We start from the raw sequence: 14037 nt of genomic DNA on the forward strand, positions 1-14037 counted from the left end.
TGGTGTGATCTTGGCTCACTGAAACCTCCGCCTCCCAGGTTCAAGCAATTCTCCTGCCTTGGCCTCTTGAGTAGCTGGGACTACAGGCACCCATCACCACGCCCAGCTAATTGTTGTATTTTTAGTGGAGACAAGGTTTCACCATATTGGTCAGGCTGGTCTCGAACTCCTGACGTTGTGATCTGCCCACCACGGCCTCCCAAAGTGCTGGGATTACAGGCGTGAGCCACCACACCCGGCCGCAACTGAACTTCTTGAATGAGACAATTCCTTTTTCTCAATTCTTACTCACTTTTCAGTTTTCATAGAACATTTATCTTATCTTATTTTACAAACACTGCCCTCACCAAGGTCCAGACTCAGACTTCCACATTCCATGGTTTGCTTTCTGCGTGTAGTGCTGTTGACTACCCTCTACTTCCTTCGGCCTCTAGAACATCCTTCTCTTGTGGGTATGTATGTATGTATGATTGTTTTACTTCTCTGTCCTTTCACAATCTTCTTTGTCATATCCCTGCCCTCCTCTTCCTTTTCTTAATCATTAGGGCTCATTAGATCTTCATTTAAATTGTCTCAGTATACTTACTTTCTAAGTCGTCTCAACTATTATACTTCAGTAGCTTTAAGTACTACCTATCTTTGGATAGTTCTAAAATTCTGTCACTGGCTGGGCACACTGTCTCATGCCTGTAATCCCAGCACCTTGGGAGGTCGAGGCGGGCAGATCATGAGGTCAGGAGTTCAAGACCAACCTGGCCAACATAGTGAAACCCCCATCTCTACTAAAAATACAAAAACTAGCCGGGCATGGTGGTGGGTGCTTGTAGTCCCAGCTACTCAGGAGGCTGAGACAGGAGTATCACTTGAACCTGGGAGGTAGAGGTTGCAGTGAGCCAAGATGGTGCCACTGCACTACAGCCTGGGCAGCAGAGTGAGACTCCATCTCAAAAAATAAAAATAAAATAAAATTCTGACCCTATCCCAGACTCTTTACTGAGAGCCAGACCAGTATTTACAACCACTTGTACATCTCCATCTGGAATACCAAAAAAAAAAAAAAAAATCTAACATTAACAAATTTCAAATTAATCACATTTCCTATCCCTTTGCCCAGCTCCAATTGTTAATGGAATCACAACCCCAGTCACCAAGATCAGAAATAACTGGAACTTTTCCATTTTTCTTTCCCTCATTTATTTTTTTTTCTGTTGAATATCTTAAATATGTTTCTTCTTTATTCCTCCATTGTTGCCTCTTTGTAGGCTCCTATTCTGTCATCTCACTAGTGCTGTTTGATAGAAGTATACTATAAGCCACTAAATAACTAAAATTTTTAGTAGCACCCTAAAATAATAAAAAGAAATGAAATAAATTGAATGATATATTTTATTTTTAATCCAATATATCTAATGTATTAGTTCAACATGTAATATTTTAAAATTATTATTGAGAGATTTCACATGGTTTAAAAAAATTATACTAGGTCTTTGAAATCTTGTGTCTATTTTATATTTGTCGGACATTCCAATTTAGACGAGCCATGTTTCAAGCACTGGGTAGCCATATGTGGCTAGTGACTATTGTCTTGGACAGTATAGATCTAGTTTATCTTAAGAGCTTCCTTTTTTATTTTCTGGTTTTTATAGTCTCTTCTTAACTGGCCGATTCTCCATATCGCTACCAAAGTTATCTTCCTAAAAACAAATTTGATCATCACATTTGCTTGCTTTAAAAAGTCCACTTACTCTCTGATGCCTGTAGAATTATTTTCTTATTCAAGAACTTTTACAATCGAGTCCTAACACATTTCATCAACTTTATATCTAGCTACTCTGTTTTTCTCTGTCTACATTGGCTTCTCACATTCCTTACAACTCTGTTCTTTCCTCCACCTAGAATTTTTTGTCTTAGACCAATCAATTCCTAACTATCCTTTAAGACCAACTCATACATCGTCTACTCATTAAAGTCTTCTATGACATCCTCAGTTAATTTCTGAATCCTTCATGTATATACAAATCTGTGTTCATATCTCTGTTATAAGTACTTAATTTACTTATGTTCATCTCTCACTATTTTATTTCCCCAGAGCTAAGCACACTTACTAAGCTTATGGTTTAGCATGCTTGAATGAATAAGCATATGTATTTGGACTATACTTTTTAAACAGAAAATTTTGATTCTGTAATTTTAATCATTTCAAGGAAGAATTATAAAGTTATTTGTAATGTTGGATTGTTGCTCTAAATTGATTTTGCTTTTCTCATAGGTTCAAATAAAAAAACAACTGAGAGAAATAAAAGACAAGAAAAATGAAAACTCATTTGAGAAACAGCTCTCCTGTCATGAAAATTCTAAAAGCTGTATAAGGTTAGTGATTAACGTTAAAAGTGGAATGCAAATGAGTGGAATAGAAATTAAGTAGTACAAAAGGAGTATTCTTTAAAAAAAAAGAAAAGAAGAGGGGTTTAAATGTATTTAATCACTTATTTGAAAGCACACACTTGATAATTTAAGGAGTAACTAGCTGAAATCTGAGAATCTAATTTGAGCTCTCCTCTGTTTTTGGTGAAGAATTGGTTCTGGCTGGGCATGGTGGTTCACTCCTATAATCCCAGTGCTTTGGTAGGCTAAGGTGAGAGGATCATATGAGACCAGGAGTTTGGGATCAGCCTGGGGAACATAATGAGGACCACCCTCCCCTCCTCCATCTCTACTGGAAAATAACACAAAATAAAAAGAATTACAAGAATTTGTTCTTTTCAGTTTATTTCTGAATCTGTTTTAGACCAAAACTTTTGTAAAATAAAAATGTTACAGCAATGTAAAATTTCTGAATGCTGGCCAGGTGTGGTGGCTCACACCTGTTAAGGCCAGTATTTTGGGAGGCTGAGGTGGGAGGATCACTTGAGCTTAGGAGTTCAAGACTAGCCTGGGCAACATAATGAGACCCTGTCTCTACTGAAAATTTACAAATGAGCCAGGCATGGTGACACATGGCTGCAGTCCCAGCTACTCAGGAAGTTGAGGCAGGAGGATATCTTGAATTCAGGAGTCTGAGGTTGCAGTGAGCTATGATCACACCAATGTACTCTAGCATGAGCAACAGAGCAAGACTGTGTCTCAAAAACAAACAAAAATTCTGAATGCTTACCATCATTTTTTGTACTTAATCACAAACCAATATTAAACAATACATAAGCACTGGTGCTCAGACAACACTGTGAATAGCACTGATCAAGTTATTTATGGACAAAAAGTAGGGAGTACCTAATAGTATAGCACAACATTCTTCATCAGTTATAATTTATACTGCTTATTAACTTTCACATATTGCTTTCCTGTGTTGTAGCAGGTACCAGCAAGTGTTTATGTTAAAACATTTTTTAATGTATATGAGTTTCTCTTTTTTTAGTTGCTATTAAAACCATTGCCTATTTTAACATAAATGTCTAGAAATACAATGTTTAGTACTTGAGTTTAATAGATGTTTAACACATTTTTCAACTAAATTGAATATGAGTAGTACACTGGAAATTAATTGATGCTTAGAATAACTTGTTTTAATGCATTTGAAACTTAAGCTCATTTTGATCTGAAATGTATTTAGAGCTGTCCAAAAGTTGTATTTTTAAGTCAATATGTTGTCAGATTCATAATTAAATTTATGATCCATTAGTACTTTTCATCAGAATATTACTGTCTTAAAAGAGTAAGGTTATTTAGTTCCTAAAACAGTTGGCAGTAGTCACTGAGGTTTATTGAAACTATCAGTATTTTATAACACTGTAGCTCCTTAGATGTTAACTTTTGGGTATTTATGGCATACTTTGAGAATGTGAAGAATGATTCAGATCCCTTCTGCTAGAAAAATATGCATGTTTAGAGACATAAATCTTTGTATATGATTTCAAGATATTCATGGACTACCTACTCCAAGAGCTTACCCATGAGCCCCAAAGTTAATAACTACATTAGGCCAAATTTTATAATTGTTGCTGAAAAATAGTTATCACTTTTGGTTCTTGCATTTGTATTTACATAGTAGATAGTAGTACACTTTTCTCACGCATAGTGAAGAAATACCATTTGGTAGAAATACTTTCATTCTTGATACAACTTACATCACTGGCTGTGACAGTATCACAGATGTGCTTTTTTTTCTCTGTCTCTCCCTCAAAATTACCCAGTTCTCTTGGCTCTTGCCGAGTGTAGTGGTCATCACAGAAAATTACCTGTAAGACTCACAGCTCTTGTTTGAGTCTAACATAGTAGAAGTAGTCCCCATATTTAACTGGTTTTTCTCAGAGATTTTTCATAAGGAAATAACAGCTGTGAAATTAATATTTGCCTTTGCCCACCAAGGGGTAACTTAACTATTTTTCCCAAAATGGAATATCTCTGTCAGCTGTTGGATATTTACATTATACTCTTTTTTGGAGTCTTGGTTGTTTTTAGTAGTGCTGTCTTTCAGTCATCTTTTTGCTGGATATGCTTGATTTTTCAACATGCAGACAAACTCCATTCAGTTTTGCCTCTCCCTTCCAAAGCAATGAAACCCTGGTACTTCTCTCTTTCTGATACTTTTTACCAGTTTCAAAGAAGGCATTGCAGTGGTGTTTTGTTTCTTCATAGTGAACCTCCATTTTAAGTGGAACTGAAAGGCTTTCCTTCCTAGAATTTTCTAATGGTTCTTTTAAAAAAGGTAGTATCTACTTACTGCTACTCTGCATGGCTCAGTAGCCAGTCAGTCACACAGCCATTAAGATTATCGTTTAAACACAGATGAGGCCAGACATGGTGACTCATGCCTGTAATCCCAGCACTTTAGGAGGCTGAAGGGAGAGAATTGCTTGAGACCAGGAGTTCAAGACTAGCCCGGGCAACATTGTGAGACTTCATCTCTAGTTAAAAAATTAAAATAAAAAATAGATTAGCCAAGGCATGGTAGCTTACACCTATAATCCCAGCACTTAGGGAGGGCAAGGCAGGAGGATCACTTGAGCCCAGGAGTTCAAGAATAGCCTCAGCAACAAAGGCAAACACTCTGTCTGAAAAAATAGAAAGAGATAAGCTGACGTGGTGGTGCATGTAGTCCCAGCTACTCAGGAGGCTGAGCTGGGAGGATCCCTTCAGCCCAGGAGGTCAAGGCAGCAGTGAGCCATGACAGCATCACACCAGTCCAGCCTGGGTGTCAGCAAAATCCTGACTAAAAAAAAAAAACCCTCCACTGCCAAAAAAAAAAAAAAAAAAAATGAGATAATACAACTCATTAGATATTAAACTCTAACTTGTCACTCTGATATCTCATAGGAGTCTGTGAGAATATCCTTAAACCATTTACTGGACGTTCAGCATAGGTAATACAATCAGTGCATAATAGATTTCATTTTGATGGAGAATGAGTTGAAAATAAATGAGCAAAATGATGTTTTTTTCCTTAATTCTTTCCTGTCTTTATTGATGTTTACAGAAGAAAAGCCATCATAAGAGAAGATCTATTAAGTGCAAACATTTGTGATTTGAAATTGATACATAGTAAGTGACTTTTTGCTTGTTATTTACCCTTTTTTGTTTGTTTGTTTGTTAATGATTGTGGTCAGACTTCTCATTAGTAACATTTTGGTCTGGAAAATAGTCCTCAGAGCTCTGCACATTGTGTTCAGTCCTACATAAATTTTGTTTTCCTGGAGCCATTTTTACTGTTTTCTGCCCTTTTTTTTCCTTCTTGCTCCTCTTAAAAGGAAAGAGGGGTGTGTGTGTGTGTGTGTGTGTGTGTGTGTGTGTATGTGTGTGTGTAGAAAAGAGTGTTTCACAATTTCTTGATGTTTACCAGCTTACATTGTGGTCTTATTCCACTGATTAGTGTAGAAGTCCTTAGGGGAGATGAGATTAAATACCCTGTGGGCCAGTAACTGTAAGCAGTAGCAAAGGAAGTCTGTGGCAGCAAGAAACTAATTCACAGTTCCCAGAGGAAATTGTACTTTGGCCTCTATTACTTCTAATTTGAAACTTTAGAAATAAAGCACCTTTAACATATTTATCTACTTTAGCCGTTAAATATTTCTGTCTCCTGTTTTTGTCTGGTACATGATTTTCTAATATACAGGAAGGCTTTGCAGCAGAGCCTGAATAAAAATGGCAACATCTGTAGTGCTTTGTGACTCCTCCTTGGGGTTCAGGCTATTTATTCTGTCCCAGAAAACATCTTACTATGATCTGTTTGTAAGCAGGAAGGTGAGCATTTATTTTCCAGACAAAGTCACAGTGAATTTCCACTTATAGCTATAACTAGTGAATTAGTGAACTTGGAAATAATTGATTTATTGTGTTAAGCAGTGAATAACTTCATTTTATATGCATTATGGATACCAAGTTTTGTTGATTGTTGTTGTTTTTTTTAATTAGAATTGACATGATCCCTCAGGTTAGATTTACAGATTAACAAATGTTCTACCTTTGAAATTTTACTATTAAAGTGAAATTACAGCAAAGCTTTTGTGGTTAAAAAGGCACTTTCTCTACTTGGAGACTTTTTCATAGAAAAAAGAAAAAATACATTTTTCTCTTGTTAGTTTTAGATATGAAAACAGCCTTTGCTTTTCCATCATTGCTGTAAATTACTATTCTTTTTTTATGGATAGCATTTGTTTGCCAATTCTAAGATCCAATATAAAATTTACTGCTGAGGAAGATTAAATGATGTTACAGATTTTCTATAGATGATTTGGCCCACTAAATTATGGTAGTCTTACCTCTGTAATATTTCTTAAGTGCATATCTCTTGCCTGGGCTTATTTTTAGAGGGTGAAATATAGGAAAATCTTTAATCCCATAGTGCTTCAGTATAGTCATTTATAAGCATCTATGATTAATTCTGATTAGGAATTTTGTTTTACTGTTTCGAATATGGACTATTAGATTGGATAGGTATTTTTAAATTATAATTAGGAAAAAAAACCTCTTTCTGCCAGAGGTTAACCTTGTCTAAGGCCTGTAACTCAATGCTATATCTACTTAAGATGCCTGAAGTCATTTGTTTCGTTTAGGATAGACAGAAATACTCATTATACTTTGAGTGGATGATATAAGAGTGCTGATACCCAGGTAATTATGAGCAGATGTCTTCACTGACCAACCTGGACTGATTTGAAGGAAACTGGGTATAGGAGATATGTTCTAAATAGGTACCTGAAACTGCAGATAGTACTAAGCTGTATGTATATTATGTTTTTTCCTATATGTACGTACCCATGATAAAGTTTAATTTATAAATTAGGCGCAGGAAAGATGAACAATAATGAATAATAAAATAGAGCAATTATAACAATATACTATAATAAAAGTTATATGAATGTGGACTCTCAAAATATCTTACTGTTCTGTACTCACCCTTCTTGTGATGAAGGTGGAGTGACACAGGATTTCATCATGTTATTCAGAATGGTATGCAATTTAAAACTTTGGAATTGTTTATTTCTGGAATTTTCCATTTAATATTTTTAGACTGCAGTTGACTATAGGTAACTGGAACTACAGAAAGAGAAACCGTGAATAAGAGGAGACTACTGTACTTACTGATTATCCATTTAGGTATTAATAGTTTTGCTGTATGTTACTTTTTACTAGGGAAATTTGTTAAGTCTAAAATGGTCAGTTTTTCTTCCTGTATTGAAATAGATTATTTACTAGATGAAATAGCTTATATTTAGGTATTACGTTTGATGAAAATTACTCAGGTTTAAATTCCAGATTCATACTCGATACATACTCAGTACTGGATGTTCATACTCAGAGAGGCAAAAGGGAATTGAGATCACTCATACATTCAACAAATATTTTACTGTGTGACTCTTAGGGGTATAGTAGTGAACAAAAACAACAAAGTGCTTGCCAGTAGGATCTTCTTGTAGACAAACAAAAATATAAATATATGTAAAACAGGTGGTAATAAATGTTTTAAGGAAGAATAAAGCTGAGTAAAAGGTTAAAGGGTAATGACATTATGGAGGTGACAGTTTATTTAAAGTGTTATGGAAAACCTCTTGAATAAAGATATATTTGAGCAGTGACCTTCAAGAAGTAAAAAGTTAAGCCATGAAGGTATCTCAGGGAAGATTGTTCCAGGCAAGGGAATAGCAAGTAAAAGCCTGAGACAGGAATACTCTTGGAATATGTCCAAGGAATAGCAAGGAGGTTAGTGTGGCTAGAATGACTGAGTTAGATGGAGGAGGAAGAGGAAGACACAAGGTGAGATCATTTAGGGCCAATGTGAGCTAGGAAAGTGTTTTCAGGAGTAACATGATCTGGTACATTTTAAAAGGATTGCTCTGGCTGTGAAGGGAAGAAAATCATAGGAGAATAAGAGTACAGGTGGAAATTGCCTAGTTAGGTGGGTTTTTTCTTTTTTGTTCTTTTTATTTTAGGTGGTGTTTTTCTGTACCACAAATTATGGTGGCTTGAGCCAAGGAGATATTAGTGGAGATGAGAATTGGTTCAATTCTGTATGTACAGTTGAGCCTTGAACAACACAGGAGTTAGGGATGCTGACCCCTGCCCAGTCAAAAATCAATGTATAACTTTTGACTCCCTCAGAACTTGACTACTAATAGCTACTGTTGACTGGAAACCTTACAGTTAACATAAACAGTTGATAAACACATTTTGTATGTTATATGTGTTACATACAGTATTCTTACAATAAAGTAAACTAGAGAAAGAATCTTATTAAGAAATTAAGGATGAAGAAATATATTTATTGTTCATTGAGCAGAAGTGGATCATTATAAGGTCTTTATCCTTGTTGTCTTCACATTGAGTGGGCAAAGGAAGAGAAGGGATTGGTCTTGCTGTCTTGGATGGCAATGCAGAGAAGGTGGAAGGGGAGACAGGAGAGGCAAGCACATTCAGTATAGCTTTTATTGAAAAACATCCATGAATAAGCAGACCCTTGCAGTTCAAACACATGTTGTTCAAGGGTCAGCTACATTGTACTTGAAAGATGAAGCTAACAGGATTTGTTGATGGATTGAATATAGGGTACAAGGAAGAAGAAAGTCAGAGTTGACTACAAGGTCTCTACCTAAAGAACTGGTAAAATAGAAGTTGCCAGTTATTGAGATGGGGAAGGCTGGTGGGAGAACGTCTGGCAGGGTATAGTGAGGAATTCTCTTTTAGAAGTAGAATGGTGGTGGTTTTTGGGAGTGGGGGAAATAGGGAGATGTTTGTCAAGGGATTCAGAGGTTCAGTTATGCAAGATGAATAAATTCTGGCTACCCAATATATAGATGTACAGCAGTGTGGATATAATTAACAGTGTATTGTATACTTGAAATTTGCCAAGCCTATAGATCATGTATTCTCACTACACGAAAAAGGGAGAATAGTAACAGTGAGGTGATGGATATGTTAGTTTGTGGTGATTATTTTCACAGTGTATACATACATCAGAACATCAAGTGGTATGCCTTAAATATATACAATTTTTGTCAATTGTACCTCACTAATGATGATGGGCAAATTCGTTTTTCAATAAGTAAGGTGTCTGCAACCATATAGAGATGCTCTGAAGAAATCAGATGCTTACATATCATGCACAAATACCATCTATTCATCTTCATGTTGTTTTAGTGGTGAACAGTTTGTGTTGACATGTGTTTGTTTATGCTTGACTCCTCAGTTTAATTGATGGTTTCTTCCAGTTGTTAGTTCTTTTCTCACTCATGAGTTCAGGCAAAATGTTGAAGACTGTGATGATTAGATATAAGACTGAGGTAATCTGGTGAAACCCACCTCTACAAAAAATACAAAAATTAGCCAAATGTGGTTATACACACCTGTAGTCCCAGCTAGTTGGGAGGCTGAGGTGGGAGAATCACCTGAACCTGGGGAAGTTGAGGCTGCAGGTAAGTCATGATCATGCCACCACACTCCGGCGTGGGCGCCAGAGTAAGAGACCCTTTCTCAAAAAAATAAATTAAAAGGAAATAAGACTGAAAAGGAAGATTGCTATGCAAGTAGACACAGTTAAAAGCTTTTTTCATTTGGATACAATGTGGTGAAACTATTTTGGAAAAACTAACCTGGTTAAAGTATTCCAAAATGATGGGAAGCCAAGTAATCTGTTAGAAAGTTTCTAAAGATGTCAACTGAGGTTAATAAGCTGTCCTCTGAGATTATGTATCAACAGCATTTTGTAAAGTCTTTTTTAAAAAGCTAAATATCTTGTCCAAGATCACATTGGTAATAATTGGAGCCTCCAGAATTTGATCCAGCCTTCTGACTTTATATCCAATGCCACTTTTTACCACGAAATAATGCTAAAGCATGATATTGTTAGTGTTACTGATCTTAATTAAGCCTCTCACTTTATGGTTGTCCACAATCTCTATAACTTAAATTATTGCCATTCTGATGGATCTCATTTGGATGTACTGTCAAAAATAATTTTTAATGTAAAATCAGTGCTCTGTCATTTTGATAACAGAATAGCTGTCCCCCACTTACCAGTTAACTGTGTGTTTTTTTTTTTTTTTTTTTTTTTTGGCCTCACCTTTCAGAAATGCGATATAGATATCAATCTTTTTTTTTTGCTTCAGACTAAAGGTCATAAATCATAGCTGTAAGATTGGAACCTTTAAGAGTTTTAACCTTTAATTTGGACATTTCTTTTGTTTTTAATTTTTCTTTTAATTTTTACATTTCTTATGAGGTTTTCTAGCCAGTATGAACAAACTGATTAGTTGAAAGACTCTAAGAGAATCCATAAGTGTAACTTGAAATTATCGCAAAGTTTAGGGTGAGTAATAAACCTGTCATGCAACAGAAAAGCCAGCTTGTACCCTTAAATGTTGGCATTTGATGACTAAGCAAGGAACCAAGAGAAAAAGTTAAGGTGAAGGTTGAGTTAGTGGGAGATTGTGCAAATTGACTACATCTTTATTTACCCAGTTACACTGAACAGAAACCATGGTATATCCTAAGGATAATTTAAATTTCTTTTTATGTACCAAAATTAGCCGGGCATGGTGGCCCATACCTGTAATTCCAGCTACTCAGGAGACTGAGGCAGGAGAATTGCTTGAACCCAAGATGTTGCAGTGAGCTGAGATTGTGCCACTGCACTCCAGTCTGGGCGACAGAATGAGACTCCCATCTCAAAAATAAAAATTAGTTTTATAAAAGAACTACTTGAGAAGCTGTTGTCTGTCTCTTTAGGAGTGATTGGTTAGATTTTAGAAGCAACTCTGCTTAACTAAGCTTCTTGTTTTTCTTTTCTTTTCTTTTTTTTCTCGGAGATGGAGTTTTGGTCTTGTTGCTCAGGCTGGAGTGCAATGGCGTGATCTTGGCTCACTGTCACCTCCACCTCCTGGGATAAGCAATTCTCTTGTCTCAACCTCCCAAGTACCTGAGATTACAGGCATGCACCACCACGCCTGGCTACTTTTGTATTTTTAGTAGAGATGGGGTTTCACCATGTTGGTCAGACTGATCTCAAACTCCTGACCTCAGATCATCAGCCTGCCTCAGCCTCCCAAAGTGCTAGGATTACAGGCATGAGCCACCACACCCACCCAGACTTTAATTTCTTACAGTTTTGTGAAGCAGGATGGGACTGTTCTTTAAACATACGTGTGTGACTTTCTGTCTGAAGTCATTTGTTATACAGTAATCAAACTAATGAATAGAGCTTATGAAATTGTGAATTCTTATATCTTGATTAGAAATTAGTATAGCCTATAAATATACTAGTTAAAACTTCAGCAGGTCTAATAGATGGTTTCACTGAAAGTCAGGCCTCTCGAGTTTTCTACAGTTTTTTACCATTAAAACACCTGAAACTTTAGTAAAATTATATAAACTGTTTAGTTTTCTCATATAATGAAGATGATGTTGCCACACTAGAGGTATTGTGAAAGGTTAGACAGCAAACCTATTGGCAAATTTCTTGAAGAAATATCACTTTCTTTCTTCTGTCATACTAGATAACTGAATTACACATTTTTGTTTTTAATCTCCTTTATATTCACTTTGTTTCTTGGAATGAACATTAATCTTTGGTTTGGGATAGTAGTTTATAATTGATATAGTTTACAGAAAGGATCTCCCTTTCAGGCATTTCTTAATATAGTACTTCTTTTAAGTTCATAATAGATCCATCTAATTATGTCTTTATTAAACTTTGGAATCAATTAAACAGACCTTAATTGGATGCCTGCCAGTAGTAGGTTCTAAACTCAGAGGCTTTATTATACTGGTTTGTATTGTACAAAAGGATGTTTTCATTGAAACATCCTTTGGGATTAGTGTTTTATGAAACATGTTTGAGGATATGCTGAATTAAATAAGACAAGCTTCTAGTTAAGCATAGCAGACTGATCACTTGTTTAATGCTTTGATCCCTCGTACCCCAAATCTCTACTAAAATGGCAATAAAGGAATGAAAAGAAAAGAGTGGGATTATTTTTGAGATGGAGCCTCACTCTTGTTGCCCAGGCTGGAGTGCAGTGGCACAATCTCAGCTTGCTGTAACCTCCGCCCCCAGATTCAAGCGGTTCTTCTGCCTCAGCCTCCTGAGTAGCTGGGATTACAGGCACGTGCCACCACACCCAGCTAATTTTTGTATTTTTAGTAGATACGGGGTTTCACCATGTTGGTCAGCCTGGTCTCGAACTCCTGACCTCAGGTAATCCGCCCACTTTGGCCTCCCAAAGTGCTGGGATTACAGGTGTGAGCCACCATGCCCGGCCAAAAAGTTTTAAGCCACAAAGTTTAAGCCACACAGACAAGAAAGCTGGAGAGAGGGGGACAGCACATAAGATGTGTCCACAAAATAGGAAGTAAAATAGTATTAGAGGAATGGTAAATTATCTTAGCAGAAAGCTGATACATAAACATTTCATGGGGAGAGTGGAGTTAGGAATCTCAAGACAGTTCACATACCATCGAACCTTAGAAAGCTGAGTTTGGAGATGTCAAGTATCTGTGAAGGCAGAGATACGGAATGGTTTCAGAAAACAGAATTGGTTAAAAATTTTTAGATCCTGAAGATTCCTGGCTGAACAGGGTAGAGAAAGTGGTATACCCAATGAAAGACTGGAGATTTACTCTCTAGAGTGAGTACGTGAACGAGATTTAAATTTTAGCATAAATGATTATACAGGAAACAACAGAGAGGGAAATTAAGTCAAATGATGAGGCTTCTAGTCCTCTACCCAAGATATTTTTCAAAGCACTAGCAGTATTGCTTATTATAATTCTCCAAAGTAGGAGATAAGGGACATCTTTTGAAATACTGACTTGCCCAAAAGAAAAAACTTAGAGATAATGCCATTTGAGAGTCTCCCAGTGAAATAACCAGATGTCTGCTTGATCACCCTACAGTGAAACACATTAGCTGAAAGGCTCTGTCCAACCATCTATACCATTTTCAATCAGTATTTTAGTATCCTGCAAACAATCAAGGATCTCCAGATATTTGAGGGAAATCAACATAATAGAGATCAAAACAGAGATAAAAGGAACCTGATGGGACAGACCCAATGCTGGAAAATAGGGAATAACTTAAAAAAACTTAATATCCTCAAAGCATGAAAGAAGGGATATTTTATCAATGATATGCGAAAAATAATATTTTAAAAAAGAAAGCTTTTAGAAATTAAAAATATTACAGCAAAGATATAAACAGGAGCTGCGCATGGTGGTGCGCACCTCTAACCCCAGCTACTCAGGAAGCTGTGGCGGGAGAATCGCTTGAACCGGGAGGCAGAGGTTGCAGTGAGCCGAGATTGCGCCACTGCACTCCAGCCTGGGTGACAGAGTGAGACTCCATCTCAAAGAAAAAAATACATATATATATTTTACATATATATATATAGTGTGTGTGTGTGTGTGTGTATGTATAAACAGGAGTAGAAGATAAGCTGAGACGTCTCAGAAAGTAGGACCAAAAGTGAAGGAGATGATACCTAGTAAATGAGGAAATAATTATAGCAAGTACTTCATAAAGTTCTAGAAGTCTGAGGATGACAAGAGAGA

The 14037-nt window shown here is 36.4% G+C and overlaps 1 protein-coding gene across 5 annotated transcripts in view; it reads left to right on the top strand.

Moving 5' to 3' along the window:
• SCAF11 (SR-related CTD associated factor 11) overlaps positions 1–14037 on the top strand; it is a 78646-nt gene that overhangs the window by 48310 nt on the left and 16299 nt on the right. For all 5 annotated transcript variants that reach the window (XM_017529661.2, XM_037738799.1, XM_017529675.2 and 2 more), the window contains 2 exons: positions 2270–2370; positions 5474–5538. In XM_017529661.2, the coding sequence (XP_017385150.1) occupies positions 2270–2370; positions 5474–5538 (166 nt within the window). The remainder of the gene's footprint in view (positions 1–2269; positions 2371–5473; positions 5539–14037) is intronic.

This window comes from Cebus imitator, unplaced genomic scaffold, assembly GCF_001604975.1.
Source record: "Cebus imitator isolate Cc_AM_T3 unplaced genomic scaffold, Cebus_imitator-1.0 Scaffold2, whole genome shotgun sequence".
Classification (NCBI taxonomy): domain Eukaryota; kingdom Metazoa; phylum Chordata; class Mammalia; order Primates; family Cebidae; genus Cebus; species Cebus imitator.